Source organism: Mytilus edulis, chromosome 9 (assembly GCF_963676685.1).
Source record: "Mytilus edulis chromosome 9, xbMytEdul2.2, whole genome shotgun sequence".
Taxonomy (NCBI): Eukaryota; Metazoa; Mollusca; class Bivalvia; order Mytilida; family Mytilidae; genus Mytilus; species Mytilus edulis.
The window spans coordinates 63,380,363-63,401,618 of NC_092352.1; the positions used below are offsets into that span (position 1 = coordinate 63,380,363).

Sequence of the window (21,256 nt, forward strand, 5' to 3'; positions counted from 1 at the left end):
CTTTAGGCCACACCAATTTGATTCCTTGTTCGACGGACCCGCTCGCACCTATTTTTTTCAAAACAGATTTTTTAAATTTTTTTTATATTCCAGCTTCCAGCACTGGAAATGTAATCATGTCCATTTCCCACATCGTTTTTTTTTTGTAAATATTATAAAAAGATATCAACATTTGTTTTTACCCCAATTACATAGTCCACTGAACACAAAAAAAAATTATAATAGTGGGGCATCTGTGTACTATGGACACATTCTTGTTTTGAATTTTTCAATGGCTGGCTATAAGATGGTTCAATCAATATGTTATATTAAAAAAGATTTTTGGTATTAGATTATCTCCCCATGGATAGTTATCGACCACATGAAATAACCCTATTTAGTTTGGTTAGTTTTCATCATACATTTTGAATCAATTTTCCAGAATTCAAAATTATTCCAGATTCAAATAATTTCTTGTTTGTAACAATCAAGTCACTGTAAATCAGATGTCACATTCAGCTTTCTTTAAGAATATTTTTCTTTTGTTGTAGGCTTACTCTATGTGTTCTTCACAAGAAGAGGGAGTTAAAGTCTTAGATAATATTGTGGTAAATATTTTTGAATGAATGTTATTACCTGCCAACTTTCACGAATTAGGCGTGTACTACACAATTTTGACCCTTTGTCACGATTGCTCGATTGTGATCGTGATAAAACATCTAAAACAAGATTTTGTGAAAATCTACACGAAAAATTTAATTGTTCCCGATTTTGAACTGTGTCTAAGGAAAGACAATCTTGTACAGCCAATCAAATTCTGTATTTCTCGTGATCAAATTAATGAGCCAATCAAAAACGTTTTCTCTCAAGATTATTCTAACATGCTAGATTTTGAACTTGTGTTGTATTCCTCTGTGTGTTAGTCAGAATTGTAAAATCGTGAACATGGCAGGTGATTTTCACCATCAATGAGGTTTTTACACAGATTAAGAATTAAAGCATGTCTGATTTACAAAATTCAATGATGCAGTACTACCATAAAGATAATAAATAGTAGTTCATTCACTAATTTATTGACATTACACTTGCTGTAACATCTGTTATTTATGTATTCAATTAAATTACCAAATCATTTAAAGTACAATGTACTATTTTTTATTTTTCACAAAGATCCAAACAAACAGGTTTGGAACATCCCCCCCCCCAAACCACCACCACATGAGGGGTATCCCTTAAATGAGGGACTGTCCCTAAGACAAGGGGTCATTTTACTATTGTAAAAAATAAAATAGAAAAATTAAGACTTTTTAACTTAAAAAATGGAAAAATTCATTATAATTCATATTTGGAACAACTTTTCTAAATGAAGGGTCCAATTGTTTTGAATAATAAAGAAGTTAAAGTCCAAAAACACTTCAAAATTCTTGTACATGTGTTGACCATATAATACCAGATAGATCATAAGATGTATAGTTCTTTGGGAAAAGATTTCTTCAAATAGTATGAATATGTGCTCATTTGTACTTCAAAAAATGGGTTTTAATGTCCTTTCATGGAGGGGTTACCCTAGGTGTTGTTCCCAACCTGATAAAGGTCCTTCTTTGTGCATAATTTTAAATTGGAAAAGTCAACAATCATGTAATATCCTTACACATGAAATTAAATCCTGGGCTTATAGCTACATGTTTATCTTTTCTACTGATATAATAACTAGAATCATGCAAATAAACATAATAAAAAGGCTTGAAAGCTCATCTTTCAAATATGACACTTTTTCTAGACCACAAAACAGCACACGCATAAATACATCGCAAAGAATTGTAACCTTTGAAATTGTTTTCGCGCATTAAAACCCCCATGGGCACTTTCAAAAGTTGGCAAGTATGCTGTTACAATGTATTGTATATGAGCAAAAGAAAATGTTGGGTACATGTCAATGACGCAGCAACCCAATGACAACAAATAACTAAATGACATTTTTAAGGGTGCCATTCAGTCTTCAACAATAGACAATAGGTGTATGTCTATGTGATATGTTCAGCTATTAATTGTCCCAAGCCTTTATTAGTATAATGAATGCATTAATATGAAACTATCAAAAGAATTGCCCTCAAAACCAGGTTCTTCAGAGACTAAGTTCAGAGCTTAAGAAAAACAGCCACTGCATGATCTGTAAAAAAATAATCCTTGGTTATGATGTGCCTTGTGTGAGCTTTTCACACCACTTATCCTTCGTTGTCATTGTCCTTCATTATTACCTGTTTACAATTTGAAATTCTTTTAGAGAACCACTGAATGGAATGGAACCAAACATGGCATCAATGTTCCTTTTGAGATGCTGACAAAGTGTTGTTACTTTGTAGCCCATCCATCATTCAAGATGGTAGTCAGAGGTGCTTTTATTTTAGCATAGGACCCTATGGGAAATACATACAAATGTCTTCTTTTAGAGAACCACTAAATGGAATGAAATAAAAAAATGCCTTTTTAATGGCATGAATGTTCCTTATGAGGTGCTGACCAAGTTATGCAACTTTGTAGGGGATCCATCATCTAAGATGGCCGCCAGTGGGAACTTTGTTTATCATAGGACCCTAAGGACAATACATACAAATGTCTTCTTTTAGAGAACCACTTAATGGAATGAAATAAAACTTGGCATGAATGTTCCTTATGGGATGCTGACCAGTTGTGTAACTTGTAGGCAATCAATCATCCAAGATGGTCTGCAAAAAGGGGGGGGGGATTTCCTTTAACATAAAACCCTATAAAAAATACATATGAATGTCTTCTATATCGACAGATGGTTTTAATTGACAGATAACAAAATCTTTATTTATACCAATAAGAGCAAAGCTTAAATATTAAATTACAGTGTTGATAGACCAAATCTTTGTATATATGAAAGAATTTAGTAAAGGTTTAAAGTAATTTGGTAACAAATCTCTAACTTAATAATATAAAAGTAAAACATAGATTATGCTCAGTTCAGTCAGTTTGATAGGAAACCTTGTGATAAGTCAATGACATTTTATAGAAAGTTGCATTACTATCAGTACATATCTTTCTAACAATTTTGAGACTCTGCATCCTAGTACATGGATTTATCATTTATCCTTGTGTTTGACAGGTGAGAAGAGGAGCAGGAGTACTGGAAACCAGTAGACGTATTGGAAAGGAGATGTCTAGAAGATTTTATTTGTTTTTCACAAATATCGATCCAAGCTGTGCCATCAAATAACAATTATAACAATCAATTTTTTAAAGTGCCAAATAAATATGAAAAGACTTGTTCTCTTTTATATCATTTGGTTTAAATGCATGATATATAAAATACTGTTATTGATAATGGGTCATATACTACAAAGATCAATCAGAGCCCCCTTCTGGCAAATGAATTGGAAATCCCAAACATTACAACCTGTCTTAGCTCACCTGGCCCAAAGGGGCCAAGTGAGCTTTTCTTATCACTTGGCATCCGTGATTGTTGCAAATATATATAGAACATGGGGGTAAAATGCAGTTTTTGGCTTATATCACTGAAACTTAAGTATTTAGAACAAATATGACAGAGTGAAAATATTTATCAGGTCAAGATCTGTCTGCCCTGACACGTCAGACAACCAGTTGTTGGGTTGCTGCCCCTGAATTTGTAATTTTAAGGAAATTTTGCAGTTTGTGATTAGGTCTAGTTTTATATGGTGAACCACAAAGACAAGTGGTAGGTCAATCATATATGGTGTGCAGTTGTATAAGCATTGGCACATCTCATTTCCATGGAGATTTTTTGGCCCTGCCCCCTCAGTCATAGTCTATCCATTTTGAAACTTTTGCTTAGATTACATGTGTAAGTTTGTGACTAGATCAGTTTAAGATTAACTGCTAATGTGTAGTCAATATTTTAGTACAGTATGCAAATTCATTGGCATTTGCAAGTATCATTTCCATGGAGATTATATAGCCCCATCCCCTCTTCATGGTTCATTGACTTTGAAACTTTTACATAGTTTACAAGTTAATGTTTGTGTTTTGGTTTGTTTAAAGGGAATGACGTAGAGTAAGTCAATGGTATTTGGAATGCAGTTGTATTAACATTGGTACATCTCATTTACATGGAGATTGTTTAGCCATGTAACTCAGACATAGTTCATTGAATTTGAATATTTGCATAACTTGTGTAAGATGTTAAAGTATTGCTATTTTAATTTCAATATTTGCATAATCATATTTAAAAGGCAAGACATATTCATAACAGTTGTAAATTAGATACCTTCATAATGATTGTTGCAAAGTTTGGTTAAATTTGGCCCATTAGTTTCAGAGGGGAAGATATTTGTAAAGTTAACAATAAAGGATGACGACGTGTTTGCAAAGTGATGGGAAAAGCTAAAAAACAGCTGAAGGCTACTAATGAGTCTTAAATACAGTGAGAAAATCCTCCACCCGGAGGCATGCTTCAGCTGGCCCCTAATCAAAAATGTTTACTAGTTCAGTGATAATGGACATCATATTAAAAAGTGTCTTGTTGGAATGTATAAATATCCTGCCTTTTTGTTGCAAAAATATTGACATAGGGATAGTTATCTGGCGGCATCATTACCGGTAGCTTCTTGAAAGCTTTATATTTTAGAAAGTGGAAGACCTGGATGCTTCATACTTTCTATATGGATGCTTCATGTTCAGAAGTTTCCGTCTGTTACATGTTCATTGTCCTTGACCGCATTTTCATCGTTCAGTGACCACTTGAAAAATAAGTAAAGATTTTTTTGTAATGTTAATTTCTCTCTAGGTATTTCTGAGTAATGGTATGTGTGTAGCTTGCAAGGTCCTCATGCTTGTCAGACAGTTTTCACTTGACCTCGACTTCATTTCATGGATCAGTGAACAAGGTTAAGTTTTGGTGGTCAAGTCCATATCTCAGGTACTATAAGCAATAGGTTTAGTATATTCGGTGTATGGAAGGACTGGAAGGCGTACATGCCGAACTGGCAAGTGTTATCTGACCTTGAACTCATTTTCGTGGCTCAGCTAGTAGTTATATTTTAGTTATTGTGTTTTGGTCTGTTTTTCTTATTCTGTATGCAATAGGTCTATTATATTTGGTGTATGGAATGATTGTCAGGTATACATGTCTAGCTGGCAGGTTTCATCTGACCTTGACCTCATTTTCATGGTTCATTCAGTGGTCAAAGTTAGGTTTTTGAGTTTTGGTCTTTTTTCTAATACTATATGCAATAGGTCAACTATATTTGGTGTACGGGAATATTTTATGATGTACATGTCAGTCTTACATGTTTCATTTGACCTTGATCTCATTTACAGGGTTCATTGCTCAGTGTTAGGTTTTTGTGTTTTGATCTTTTTTTCTTAAACCATAAGCAATAGGTCAACTATATTTTTTGTATGGAAGAATTGTAAGCTGTGCATGCCTGCCTGGTATGGTTCATCTGTCCTTGACCTCATTTTCATGGTTCATTGATAAATGTTTAGTTTTTCTTGGTTAAGTCAGATTCTATGAAACTATAAGCAATAGGACAACAGTATTTAGTGTATTTAATGGTTGTAAAGTGTACATGTGTTTTCTAGTTTGGTTTATATGACCATATTTTGTGGTGGATCATATTAAGTTTATGTGATAGCTTTAGTAAAGCTTTATATTTAGGACTATCAACTCAATATCAATGGTTAGTAAAGAAGGCGAGACATCAGCGTGTGTACTCGTTTTTTTAGTTTTACTGCTTTGTATCAATCTGATCATGAGTAAAGCCTTTGTCCACTGATTTTTGGCTCACCTGACCTGAAAGGTGGAGCAAGCGTTTCTCATCACTTGGCGTCCGTTTTCGATGTCCTCTGTTAACTTTTATAAAAATCTTCTCTGAAACTACTGGTCAAGATTTAACTAAACTTGGCCACTATCATCACTAGGGAATCTAGTTTAAACAAGAATCCGCACTATCATTTTCTATGTTCAGTGGACTGTGGGGTAAAAACTCTAATTTGGCATTTAAATTAGAAAGAACATATCATAAGGAACATGTGTACTAAGTTTCAAGTTGAAATTGACTGGACTTCAACTTCATCAAAAACTACCTTGACAAAAAACTGAAGTCGGACAGACAGACGGACGCACAGAACAAAAAACATAATGCCCATAAATGGGACATAAAAATGTGTCGATGACCCCTCCTGCCAACCATCATGACTTAATATTGTACATAAGGGTAAAATGCAGTTTTTGGTTTATATCTCTGAAACTAAAGCATTTGGAGCAAATCTGACAGGTGGCAAAAATGTTCATTGGATTTATATTTATCTGCCCTGAAATTTTCAGAAGAATTCAATAAATCCCTTGTTCTGGGTTGCTGTTCCTGAGTGGGTAATTTTAAGGAAATTTTGCAGTTTTTTGTTATTATCTTAAATATCATTATAGTATATAATAATATCTATTTTCATATACTTTGTCTAAATAACATGATTTTTACTGTATGATTAATTAACATAAATTCAATATTTTCGAATTGGTGCTTAGCGGGCTGATATGAAAAGTTTATCACATGCTTCAATTGTTATCACATGGCATTCCGGTGATACTTGGCATATTCCGGATAATACACCTGAATGCTACATTTTCAGTGAAAAACATTACAAAGTAGTGTACAAAACAATTATTTGGATTCTGAAATCTATACTGTGTTAAATAATAATAAAAAAATAAAAAATAAAAAACAAACAAATTATTAAATAAATGCATTTTTGAAAACATAATTTAGAAAGTGCTTTGAAAAAGTTGACTTTTCCAAACAGTGTTCATAATGTGTATTGTTGATTTATTTTTTTTGTCGATCCGTCCATATTAATATGCTTTTCTTCTCTGTTGAGGCATATGGTAGAAAGATTTCATATGTAATAAATTTGGGGTCTGACATACGTGAACTTTTCCCTCTTTGAAGTTCTTTATGGGAACCACATAAAAGAATCATTTTGGAAGCATATGATAAAAAGAACATAACATGCCATTTTTTCATATCGCATGTATGATTCATGTATTATTAGCCCTCGGTCAATATCAGCTCTCGAGCCATGCGGCTCTTGGGCTGATATTGAACCTAGGGCTGATAATACATGCAATATGAAAAATGCCACATAATAATCTGATAATATCTTTTACTATTAATTATGATATTAACCTTATTTTACATGATTTCCAAAGCATCAGTAATTACAGGTGAGCGACAGTCACACAGACTCTTTTAAGACTATAGAATGTGAACACAAGTCCTAATTAGCAAATTTTTGATTTATTTTATGAGGTGAGTGAAACCCTCTGGTATTATAAATTCTTTAGCAAAAAATGTGATTTAGTTTATGAGGTGAGTGAAACCCTCTGGTGCTATTTATTCTTTAGCAAAAAATGTGATTTAGAAGTAATAACTCGTTACTCCCATAAGGGAACATTGGCAAATTTGAAGATCTTTTTGTCTGATCATTTTTGCTTTTTTTTTTTTAAATGTTTCTCTTTTCTTTTATACTTTTCAAGAAAATAAGCAAAAGAATATAAAATCTTCATTTAAGCTCCATCACTCATAAAAGGAGTTGATGCTTGATTTCAACCTTGTTTGACCTTTTTATAAGTTGGTCTTGCTGATCATATTTTTCAAATTCACATTTCTCTCTGTTTATTATAATTTTCAATTAAAAAATGCAAAATTACAAAAATTGGAGAAAATTGTCACTTCAAGTCAATAACTATAATCAACAATTTTGCTTAAATAGATAATAGGTACATGTAGTTCTCAAACATTGCAATCATTTTTGCCACAACATAGGACATATTTTCAAACTAAATACTCCAAAGATGATTGTCACTAAGTTTGTTCCACCAGACCCAAAACTTAAAATTCTTTCATGTTGATCTTATATTGCTTATAATTTTAGCTTTTCTCATCACTTTAATCTTCCCCTCTGCAGTCATGAGTAATATTTATGTCTAAAATTTACAATTGTTTTCCCCATTTTCAAGTGATTGGCAGTCATATTTGTTCAAACTGCATCTGTTGGTTGTGTTTTTCTGGAATAATCATAGGATCAATTAAGTTCATAATAACAATTTTGAAAATTCAAATACAAGACTTCATTTAAAATTTCTTTTATTGTTTTCTTTCACAACATAGTGATAATGAAGATCAATAAACATTTTTCAACATCACAAAAACTATTTTGTTCAACATGAGGTAAAAATCTAACATTCATAATTAACATCTGAGATTCAATCTTTTAAAATAAGCCCAAACAAAAAATATTTACTTATGAGCTAGAAGTTATTAAATGTTATGTGTTTGATGAATGTTGTCATGCAAAAAACTAAATGGTGTGCATCTTTTCCAAGTTAAATTTGCAAGGAAAAATAAGTGAAAAAAAATCTGGTTTTTTTGATGAATTCTATTCTTCCTACTCATAAAATCTGTGTGAAAAGGCTGCAGGATAGGACAAAATCAGAAAGTGCCTCCTGAAAAATATTTTTCACATTTACAGTTAAAATGATAAAGCATGCAAACCAAGAATTTAAATGTCTTGCTTGCAAACTTTGTTTGGTTGTTTACTCAGGCATTGTAATTAGTATTGACACCTAAATTCAATGGAGAGGCGGAGTAACAGTTTGTTTACTATATAAAAAAGAGTTGATTGGACAATGGATATCATATTGGAAACAATTTGGATATTCATTGACCGATCAAACCTTTGTGTTTAGTAAATAAACTATTACACCACTTACCCATTGAATTAAGGTGTTAATCTTAATTACAATGTCTAAATTTATTTATCTCCCATACTTTTTTCTATTTTATTTAAATGATTTAGAAAACTTTTTTCAGAACAAAAATATAAATGGTTTGAAATCTTTATCAGATCAAATAGAGAACGAACTAAGTAACGGTATGTATTTAAAACTGTTTGTTGTATTGTATGCAGACGACACTGTACTTATGTCAGAAACACATGCAGATCTACAAAAACAATTAGACGCTTTAAAAGAATATTGTGATACATGGAAATTAAAAGTCAATGTCCCTAAAAGCAAAATAGTAATTTTTTCTAAAGGTAGACCACTACAAAATGTTAATTTTAAATATGCTGATATTGAGTTAGATATTGTAGAAGAATTTACATATCTTGGTGTATTATTTTCTAGAACAGGAAGTTTCACAAAAGCAAAAAGGCACAGGCTGATAAAGCAACAAGGGCTATGTACAATATTCTAAAAAAGGGGAGATTACATAATTTGAATATTAAATGTCAACTAGAATTATTTGACAAAGTAGTTAAGCCTGTATTATTATACAGGTGTGAAGTCTGGGGAATGGGTAACACCTCTGTTATAGAACGTGTTCATCTAAAATTTTGTAAATTACTGCTTAATCTTAAAAATTCCACACCTGATTATATGATATATGGGGAACTTGGCCGATTCCCACTGGATATTTTTATTAAATTAAAGAACCTTAGTGAGCACGCTCACATACCCCACGTCCCCACATTGTCATTGGAGAAATTAAATAAGTATAAGAAAAAAAAATTGTATAAGAAAAAATATTGAATAATAATTTCCTGTCAATATACACCAGGGCTCACGCTACCAGGCGACTTGGGCGAAGAAGTCGCCTTCCCGACCGTCACTTCGCTTTCCCTGACTCCCAAAAGCGAAATCAAGTCGCCCTGTTCTTGACGATACTCGCTTTCAGTCGCTTCCGTCATGGGACATTTTCAAGTTTTACCAAGTTGATGAAACATCAATTTTTTATTGATAATTAAAGAAATTCAGACATAAACGATTCATTATCTTTAGAAAAGAGGTTGAAGCATTGTCTTCGCAGTGTGTAGCAGGTTATTTGATAAAATACAACTTTTTATCAATTCGTGCATTTTCGTAAGTTCCGGTGCTTGTTACTTGAAAACGTACATCAACCTAATTTCGGCAGCAAAATAAGTTTTTTACTTCATTTAAACGTGATAAAAGTTGCCTCCAGTAAATGTTTAATCCATTTATTGCATTAAAAACGTCATGTTCCTTTCCAAATAACTTGTCAAACATCGTTTATTTTTGTAAATTTTCTTGCATTCGTCCGCCATTGACCGATTTCTAAACTACGGATCCGAACCGGACCAGCTATGACCGAAATCCGTACTTTTACAATAATTACTATGGACGCACGGATGGAACATTTGACAGAAGAATATTGATCCCAAAGGGAAAAATTACGCATTCCACACACATTAAGAGACTTTTGGTTACATCTAATTGATTGGTGTATATAATTCCCTATATTTTTTATGGATTGTTTCAAACTATTGATTAAAGTTGCTTAACTCGACTATTATACTAATATCAATATATTATGGCCCAGCTTAATAACTTTTATATTTTTTTATGAATTTCATACACAAGATAATTTTTAATTAAATTGTAATTGATATATTATAATTTCTTTACATTTTTTAAAATAATTTTTTTTTTAGTGCTAGATATTTAGCTGGTAGTTTCTCACAAGAACCTTAGTAAAACTTGAACAACTTTTAATTTCAAATGTTACTTTAATTGTATTTTTTTACTCAGATTTTAATTGAACAATATAAAAAGAACATTATTTACATATGGCCCTTTATACTATTGTAAAATCCAAACATTGTAGCGCACCGCGCGAATGAGCACTTCTCTTTCAAATCTCACCACTTCTCCCTATCAGTTTCAAAAAGAGAAGTCACTTCTCCCTATAATTCTGAAGTAGTGTGAGCCCTGTACACATCTACATAGTATGTCCTTATTATCTACAAAATTTCATGAAATTCTGTTGTGTGTTTTCAGAGGAGTTGAGATGACAAACTGTTGCAGAAGTACATTGAAGCAAATAAGTTCAAAGGGGCGTAACTCCTAGAAATAAAATTGAATCGTAATTTCCCGTCGATATGCACAACTACATAGTATGTCCTTATTATCTGAAAAGGTTTCATGAAATTCTGTTGTGTAGTTTCAGAGGAGTTGCGATGACAAACTGTTGCAGTAGTACATTGAAGCAAATAAGTTCAAAGGGGCGTAACTCCTAGAAATAAAATTGAATCGTAATTTCCCGTCGATATGCACAACTACATAATATGTCCTTTTCATATAAAAAGATTTCGTGAAATTCTGTTGTGTGGTTTGAGAGGAGTTGCGATGACAAACTGTTGCAGTAGAACATTAAGTAAATAAGTTCAAAGGGGCGTAACTCCTAGAAAAAAAATTGAATCGCAATTTCCCGTCGATATGCACAACTACATAGTATGTCCTTATTATCTGAAAAGGTTTCGTGAAATTCTGTTGTGTGGTTTGAGAGGAGTTGCGATGACAAACTGTTGCAGTAGTACATTAAAGTAAATAAGTTCAAAGGGGCGTAACTCCTAGAAAAAAAATTGAATTGCAATTTCCCGTCAATATGCACAACTACATAGTATGTCCTTATTATCTGAAAAGGTTTCGTGAAATTCTGTTGTGTGGTTTGAGAGGAGTTGCGATGACAAACTGTTGCAGTAGTACATTAAAGTAAATAAGTTCAAAGGGGCGTAACTCCTAGAAAAAAAATTGGAGAAATTAAATAAGTATAAGAAAAAAAAATTGTATAAGAAAAAATATTGAATAATAATTTCCTGTCAATATACACATCTACATAGTATGTCCTTATTATCTACAAAATTTCATGAAATTCTGTTGTGTGTTTTCAGAGTTGAGATGACAAACTGTTGCAGAAGTACATTGAAGCAAATAAGTTCAAAGGGGCGTAACTCCTAGAAATAAAATTGAATCGTAATTTCCCGTCGATATGCACAACTACATAGTATGTCCTTATTATCTGAAAAGGTTTCATGAAATTCTGTTGTGTAGTTTCAGAGGAGTTGCGATGACAAACTGTTGCAGTAGTACATTGAAGCAAATAAGTTCAAAGGGGCGTAACTCCTAGAAATAAAATTGAATCGTAATTTCCCGTCGATATGCACAACTACATAATATGTCCTTTTCATATAAAAAGATTTCGTGAAATTCTGTTGTGTGGTTTGAGAGGAGTTGCGATGACAAACTGTTGCAGTAGTACATTAAGTAAATAAGTTCAAAGGGGCGTAACTCCTAGAAAAAAAATTGAATCGCAATTTCCCGTCGATATGCACAACTACATAGTATGTCCTTATTATCTGAAAAGGTTTCGTGAAATTCTGTTGTGTGGTTTGAGAGGAGTTGCGATGACAAACTGTTGCAGTAGTACATTAAAGTAAATAAGTTCAAAGGGGCGTAACTCCTAGAAAAAAAATTGAATTGCAATTTCCCGTCAATATGCACAACTACATAGTATGTCCTTATTATCTGAAAAGGTTTCGTGAAATTCTGTTGTGTGGTTTGAGAGGAGTTGCGATGACAAACTGTTGCAGTAGTACATTAAAGTAAATAAGTTCAAAGGGGCGTAACTCCTAGAAAAAAAATTGAATCGCAATTTCCCGTCGATATGCACAACTACATAGTATGTCCTTATTATCTGAAAAGGTTTCGTGAAATTCTGTTGTGTGGTTTGAGAGGAGTTGCGATGACAAGAAACAGGACTGACGGACTGACGGACTGACGGACGGACGGACTGACGGACGGACGGACTGACGGACGGACGGGTCAAAAACATTATACCCTCCGCAACTTCGTTGCGTGGGGTATAATTACGTACTATTAATTATTGGGAAAAGCTTGTAACTGGGGAAAATAAGAAACTTCCTGTTATTCTATACAATCTTGTTACTGGTAGTTATAATGGAAATATAGCTTGGTGTAAGAATGTAAAATCTGTGCTTGATAATTGTGGGATATCAAATATATGGAACACTAAATATTTTATAAGTAAAAACTGGTTGTATGATACTGTTCAATTAAGATTAACTGACCAGTTCAGACAGACATGGTATGCTACAGAATTCTCCAAAAGCTCTAAATTATAAATTATTCAAAAATAGTATAAATTTCGAAACCTACTTTGATATTTTAGATGACAAAAATATTGCTTCTTTTTGTAGATTTAGAAAGTTGAACACAAACATTCCTATCGAAATTGGTAGATGGCAAAACATTCAGAGGGAAAATCGTATTTGTACTTTGTGCAATTCAGGTGACATTGGCGACGAGTTCCATTATATTTTAGAATGCTCGGCAATAGACGATAGTAGACAACTGCTATTAAAGCATCATTTTATAAACAGACCAAATATTTTAAAATTTCAAGGTCTAATGAATAGTAGCAACCCGTCTGAACTAAACAATCTGTGCAAGTTTATAAGAATTATTATTAAATGTCTAGAATCTCCTGGGTAATCACTTTATGTCTCTATATTACATTTGTATTTAAAATTTATACTATGTTAATTTATTTGTATATGTCTCTGTACCATTGTACTTTGGTTTATAAGAATAAAGATATATATAGAGCAAACAACCAAACAAAGTTGGCAAGCAAGGCAATTGAACTCTTGGTTTGCATGCTTTATTATTTTAACTGTAATAAAAAAATTGCTTTTCAAAGGAAATTCAAATTAACCCCATATACCCACACATAAATCATACTTTTGATACTATATTTTATATTATACATGTATCAGGATGATTTAACTTGTTTCAAATAAAGTGGAACAAGTTCATGATGTTGGAGAGAATGAATGCTAAAAAATGTGAAAACTAAACAAAGCTGCAATTGCTGGGACTTGCTGGACAAGCAATGAACATAAATGACCCAAAGGAGTAAAAGTTGAAAGTTGATAAGACCCCAATATTGCCTCTTTTTCTGGCTTTATTTTAAAATTTCCTGGCCATAATTACAATTTATCATAATTTTCACAAAGATTAGACAGGAAAAATTGTATTCTACAACTTCAAACTTAATTTTTTAATTTAATTTTATATCAAAATCATGAAAATAAACAAATTTCAATAGGTTTTTTGGAATGGAAAAATGAGCACTAGATTTAACCAGTCTGTACCGTTAGCCACTAGTCCAATGCCTCAGACTAGTCAAATTATACTCGGGATTAGTAAGTATTCACTAAAAATTTGCTTAGTAGCATAAGAAAAATAATAAAATTCCTTATGATGAGAGCTATTTAAGAAGAGACATGCAAAGCTTAAAATTCTATCTAAAGAAAAATCTAGTACATAACTAAGGCACAACTTAAACCTTATCATATCTGATATGTATGTACAAAATGTATACCTTGCTGGCATTAAACACATTTCTGAAGAGTCATGAAGCCATCTAGTAATTATATAAAATGCTCAAATTTAACAGATATATGTATTAAATCTGATGAAAACATCTTATGCTGTATTTATTTTCTGTATATAGATGAACATACCTTCAAATGAATGATTTTTTCCCTTAAGAATCTTGTAATCTCGAAGGAGGTTGTCAGAAGTTATGTTCCCTAATTTTGTTCAAACTAATACATGTAATACACAATTGTACATTGTATACACACTTGTAGATATTCTTCATTGTCTTGTATAAAGAAATATCTGTTGATAATGTCAAAACTTCAAAAATAAAATTAAAAAAATTACAAATACCACCATTAACAGTCTTAAAATATATACATATACATAAAAGTACTGACTCAACTTTATAATCTGTAACAATTAAATGACTAGAACTATGTATACATATTAAAAACAATATATATTAGTCACAACTATGTATATATAATTTGCAGACATGAATATTATATATTTTATATTTGAAGTAAAAAGAAATTTGTTAAAACAGCTGCTTATGAAACAAAATTTATGTTTAGTTGCATTGATTATTGTGAAAAATGAGACAAAAGATACATCACACAAATAAACAGAGGATTGCAATTTTTGTATAAATCTTGCATCAATGACTATTTTGTTGTTTTAATGTATATGTTAATGTGGGTTTAAACATGTCATTTAAACTATCTCTCTTTAATAGTTTTTGATCATTGACCATCAATTTAATATGAATAAAAGCACATAGTATTTTTGATTTTACAAAATTATATAAAACATACAATATTCATTTTTACATAATTGATCACATCTATAACACATATAAGTAAAACTACAACAGTAAATATCACAATATTGTATAAACACACTGGAATGCTTAAAAAGTACACTAAAATTGCCCCCTCATCACCAATGCTCTTCCATGCTCAAATCTACTGCAACAATTTACAATAGTCACAAAGCTAATATAAACATCTGCAAAGAACTACTGCTTAAAAAAATCAGAAAGATTTTGGATAAGCCTGATATGAATATAAGTATGTTTTGTGTTTTTGAAAACATTTTATGCCAAATTTTCCTTTGAAATATTTCAGAATCAAATCATCCATGTAAACAGTTGGAAAATTTCTACTTTGATTTCATTTTTTAAATGTACAAAATGCAATGCGTCTCCCTTTCAATCTTAACCATATTCTCCTGGTATAATCTACCCATCAATGTAGACATGAAACCAATACTACATGTAATACCAAATATTAAAAGGCTAATTACAACCAAAGTGAATGGTTGCACAACAACAGTGATGCTGAATTAAAACTAAAAGTAGACTCTTGAACATCATTTTCTAAATTAATGAACTCCTGGCGGGTTTAGAGTTAATGTCACCTTGTGGTTTATAAACATCTATAACAAGAATGTGTCTCCTGTACACTGATGCCCCACTCGCACTATCATTTTCTATGTTCAGTGGACCATGAAATTGGGGTAAAAACTCTCTAACTCTAAAATAAGAAAGATCATATCATAAGGAATATGTGTACTAAGTTTCAAGTTGATTGGACTTCAACTTCATCAAAAACTACCTTGACCAAAAACTTTAACCTGAAGCGAGACAGATGGAAGAACGAACAAACGGACGCATGGACACACAGACCAGATAACATAATGCCCCTCTACTATGGTAGGTGGGGCATATAAATGTCCTGTAATGAAACATCAAGAGATTCACCAAGAGAAGTTGGAGTCTCAGGATCCATTGAGAAAGTCAAGATGGCATCTGTCAATGAAAATTTCCACTGTTCAGATTCACAATGTCATGCTGAATGATTACATAGGAAATAAAACACTATGAAAGATTACTTTGATATAAAAAAAACCTAATGCCCTCTATGCTACATATGAGGAAAACAGCCAGGAGAAATTAATTTCATTCTAATGCACAGCCCCTTTAAACGAATGATATTACAATTATGGTTATATGGTATACAGTATATCTTTTGTATATCAGATATATCACCTAGAATATTTTCAATTTCAATCAGTGTAAAAATGTTTTAGAAAAAAAATCAAGATATAATAATAAGTGTTAATTTTAAAATGCGACAAAAGTCACCAGACAAAATTGAGACAAATCCCTGTTTCTAGAGCTAGAGCATACCAGGTATACACTAAGATGTACACCTAAATTAGTTTACTATGGCTTAAACAATTGAATATGCAACCAACAACATAACAGTTGCTTTCATTTTGGTGAATGAACAAACAGTTACTGTGACTATCCACTTCTTGAAATTTTGAAACTTTACCCTCAAAAAGTCATTCCATTATAAATTCATTTATTTATGCTGCTCATATTACAAAAGAATCAAAACTACATTAACTATCACTGAGATTTTTTCATGCCATATTTTAACATGACATTTAAAGTTTCTCTCCATCATAGTTTCTGCAAAAAAAATTTAAAAAAACCCAACTGGTATAAGTTATCTTTATGGGAAATTACTCTATCTTTAATCATGTTAATATAAAAAATATGACTTTAGAGGAAATAACTCTAATTGGATTATCTGATGTGTTAGAAATATTTCTATCTGTCTGTTGATCAATTTTACCCATGTAAGTTTTGTGGTAACTGCTTTTCATTCAGAATTTCAGAAGTTGTATTTTTAGGCTGTGTATGTTGACTGACCATAATAAAAGCACAAAACTTTTTACTTGGTACCATAGGGATCATTCACTCAAAATTTAGTCGAAATTGGATTAGTAATTTCAGAGAAGAAACTTTGAAAAAAGTGTATGGCAAAGGCTCACATGGCCTGTTTAAATAGCTTTTCTTTCTGATTCATATTCTGTATGGATTACAGTAAGATAATCTCATTCCATTAGCAACAAATTCACAAAAGCAACAACTCACATGAACAAAGTTACAAAGTGAAAACTATAATTAAACTATAAAATTAAAATATCATATCTTGTAACATTCTCTTTTATTAGAATTCAAGTACTTTGGTGGGATATTTACTTTTCATTTGATTAGAAAATTGAAGGAGCTATATCTACCATTTGATTTTTATATGTGGGGAAGGGGGCTGGGATGAAATTTGAAAAAAGGCAAAATAAGCAACTTGGCCAAACATTGGCAGGATGCCAATTTATGTAAAAAAAAGTCCGACACCCCCCCCCCCCCCCCCCCCCCAAAAAAAAAAAGATAAAAAAAAATCACATGGTACATGTAGCTCGTAGCACTCATCAGAAGCAAAAATATTTCTTACACTTATCTCAAAATTTAAATCTCAATTTTTTCACTTTTTTCAAAATCTTAATGCCATCTATAAGTCATAATTTCATTATCAAAAGTTTTTCTATTATTGCTGGTCTCTTAAAATGAGTCTGCCAATAAGATCAACATAAAATGATTTCATATAAACTCCATGACCTTTTAAAGCTGTAACTCATGCATACAATTTCATCTGGTTCTGTATATCCTCTACACTGTTGACTCCGAATTTGTCATTTTGCTCCTGCATAAGTCTAAATATTTCTTCCAACTGTTTTCGTTGCATTTCTTTTTCTTCAGCTATTTGGTCTGCTGTCATTGTTTCTCCAATCTTTTTCTCAGCCACTCTAAATTTAGCTTTCTTTACTTCACTCTGTATATGTTCACAATATTGCATAGGATCAACTTCTGGTGCATCTCCACCTAAAATGCATAAAACAAATACATAACTGTGTAAAAAATGTCTGTTGCTCAGGAGGGTCGAACCATAAAAATGAGGTCAAGGACACTGGACATTTGACAGACCGAAACTTCTTAACATAAAAAGTTATATCACAAAAATACGGAACTCCAAGAAAAATTCAAAACGGAAAGTCCCTAGGTAGCAATAAACAGTTAGGAAAAAATATTAAAATTTGCCCTTTTAAATTTTACCATCCCCTTTTCATTGCTTCCTTGCAATATCAAGCTTCCTGTTTGTGTCATATATGGGTATATGTCAATGTATGTATGTAATCAGAATCTTCCATAGATTTTATATCCAGTATATAAAATGGTAGAATATAATTTCTTTTGGGTGTATCCATGGCAACAATCTGCATAAATTTATTTGTTATAAAATATTGCCAAAAGGGGGGAAAAGATGTCAAATATTTCCCCAAAATTTGACTAAAAGTAGAATTTCAATCGCTTGAAGTAATACCTTTTCTGAAACTGTGTACATATATCATTCAGCAAATCCAATGAAAATCATATGTCTTTCATCTATTTTTTTTTGTAAAATTGCGTCAAAACCTTCGTGTAGAAAAAAATATTTGTAAACATTACATTAATTTCTGGAGCGATTGCCAGTCTAGCTATGAAAATACGGATTGTTAAACAGAAAACAGCCCATAACACATGTAAAAAATAATCTTGATAAACCATCTTTGAAGGCTAAATTAGCACTCAGCTGTCTAAAAATGAATTTTATTACACACTAACTTTCCTATAAATCCACAGGGGCCAAAATGTGAAACTAAACTCCTAACTTTATATTGCTACCCTAACCAAATGGCAAAATCAAATGATAAAAAACATCAAACGAATGGACAACAACTGTCATATTCCTGAACAATAACATAATGATATACATTGTACATGTATATAAATAGAACATTTATAGCGCATTGGCGGAATCTTTAAAAGTACAGAGTCACGTCATATAAACCAAAGGCATCGATATATATTATGCAAAGTATCCAGGATCAAGGTCTTCTACCTTCATGACCTTTTGAAATATAAAGCTTCCTGAAACTGAAGTCGCAGGCTTGACAAAGGCTCTATGTTACCGACTTATATAATATATTTGGACATTCATTTTTAAGCAGCTGAATTAGCTACAAAACAAGAATCTATCCAAAGTACAAAGATGCCCCACAAGCTATGAAACCAGGTATAATCCACCATTTTCTACTCATTAATTAGAAAATGCCATGTCCAAGTCAGTAATTAATTTATTTGATATGTTCTTTTGATTTTTCCATTTGATTAGGAACTTTCCGTTTTGAATTTTCCTGGGAGTACATTATTTGGGGTTGCAAGCTGGCCCAAAACCTAGTCCAAATAATTATAATGTCTTGAAAGGCTATTATATTTTTTTTCTTTGATGCCTTACAAGACGTCAAAGCAAAAATTAAAAATAGCCTTCCAAGACATCAAAAGTCAGCATAATTATTTGGACTAGCACAAAACCATGGCAATTTCAGTGCGCATATGAATAAGCCAGTTCCAGGTTACGATAGTTAGTTGAGCCTGTCATGTGACTGCCATCTGACACCACATGACACTTCCAATACATGTTTAGCAAACACTGAAACAGGTGAAAAGTTTGATGTAATGATGGCCCTGTTTAAAAAATTTGAAAAATATGCAATTTCAACAACACATGTGGACACAAACATGCATGATTGAATGGTATCCAGCTTTCAAAAGGAAGCAGGACAAATCGCCCCACATCTCATCACCCCATTTTTAAAAAAATCGCCCCAAACTGGTTTACCAACTCGCCCAATTTTTAAAAATCGCCTCACTTGTTAAAAAGGGTTAAATTCCATTAATTTCCCCTCCGTCAACTCGCCCCACTTATTGAAAAAAAGGTAAAATCTACTTCAATGTATAATTTTCAGGTCTACCAATTAGCCCCACTTAAATGAAAACTAATCTACACAGAATACAAAAAAACTGAAATTATTTAACCATTATTTTTTAAATTAAATGATGTTTCACATTCTTAAAACATGTAAAATATAATTGCAAAAACGTTTTTGTATCATTATTGGAGAATAACTTTATGCTTGTGACATGTGTAAGCTTAGTTATATGTATAACACTTGAAAGGAAACCTGTTAATACAATTGAAGGATTTCAATTACTCAGTAAACACAATTTATTTTTTATAGCACTTCACTAAGGTTTTCATAGATATTGATTAATTGAAGTGGGACAGGGACATAGATATACAACGGGATTGCATCTTTTTTTTAAAGTGGGGCGAGTTGGCACTAATAAACTCATCATGGTTTATCTATAATATTTGTCATGAGTGGGGCGAGTTGGCAGACCTTATTTCAGCAAGATTTTAACCCTTCTTGTACGTGGGGCATGTTATCAAACCTATTTGCAATACACCTTATCGCTATTTGTCCACCATTACTGGATATCACACAGATTCCCATAAAATATTGACGTCACAATACCAAATATCTGACGTTACAATGGAACAGTGATTGTTGTATGCGTCAAAAGTTCAAGCGGCCGGGTCAGCCGGGATTAGCGATAAAGTGTATGGGATTCTACCCTTTTTCATAAGTGGGGCGAGTTGGTAAACAAGAGTGGGGAGATTTTTTAAAAAGTGGGGTGAGTTTGTGAAAAAGTGGGGCAAATAGGTGTGGGGCGATTTGCCAGTGGGGCAATTTGTCCTGGATTCCTTTCAAAACCAATACTAGTTAGATAATAAATAAGCACAGGCACTTGTTTCTGTCAATGCCGGGTTTATTATCCACACCAATACGAAAAATCACTCAGACTAGTGTGGACAGTAAACGCTGCATTAACAGAAACAAGTGCCTGTGTCAATAAGTAGTTAAATTTCAAACTATCAGCAAAGACGAAGTGGAAATCCACACAACCTTACCACTTGATTGTTTTAGACACTGTTTATTTCTCATTTTCTTTTCATTGTATTCATAATGAATGTGTAACCAACAGATAAAATAAATAAATTTTACCTTCAAAATTAACTTTGTCAATTTCATCTCCCTCACTTTCATCGCGGTTGAGATAATGAGTTGCATTTATAATGTTTTCTGAGGATACTGGAGATGGTGCTCCTTTTCTCCAAATTTTCAAAATATTTCTTAATGTATAAATAGTTGATGCGAATAGTAGAACTACAGTTGCAGTTACAGCTATTGAGTACAAGCTGCTGTCAAAGGCCT

The 21,256-nt window shown here is 32.2% G+C and overlaps 2 protein-coding genes across 3 annotated transcripts in view; one reads left to right on the forward strand and one right to left on the reverse strand.

Moving 5' to 3' along the window:
* The window catches only part of LOC139488787 (crossover junction endonuclease EME1-like), a 32,496-nt gene extending 29,227 nt beyond the window's left edge, over positions 1-3,269 (forward strand). For both annotated transcript variants that reach the window (XM_071274695.1, XM_071274696.1), the window contains exons 10-11: positions 531-587; positions 3,110-3,269. In XM_071274695.1, coding sequence (XP_071130796.1) covers positions 531-587; positions 3,110-3,220 — 168 coding nt within the window. In that variant the 3' untranslated portion in view covers positions 3,221-3,269. The remainder of the gene's footprint in view (positions 1-530; positions 588-3,109) is intronic.
* Positions 3,270-8,109: 4,840 nt separating this feature from the next.
* LOC139488790 (matrix-remodeling-associated protein 7-like) lies at positions 8,110-21,256 on the reverse strand (the record flags this gene model as incomplete). Its single annotated transcript, XM_071274699.1, is given in 3 exon segments — positions 8,110-9,478; positions 12,713-17,981; positions 21,047-21,256. Coding segments are annotated over 2 exon segments (458 nt in total), but the record flags the coding sequence as incomplete, so codon positions are not given.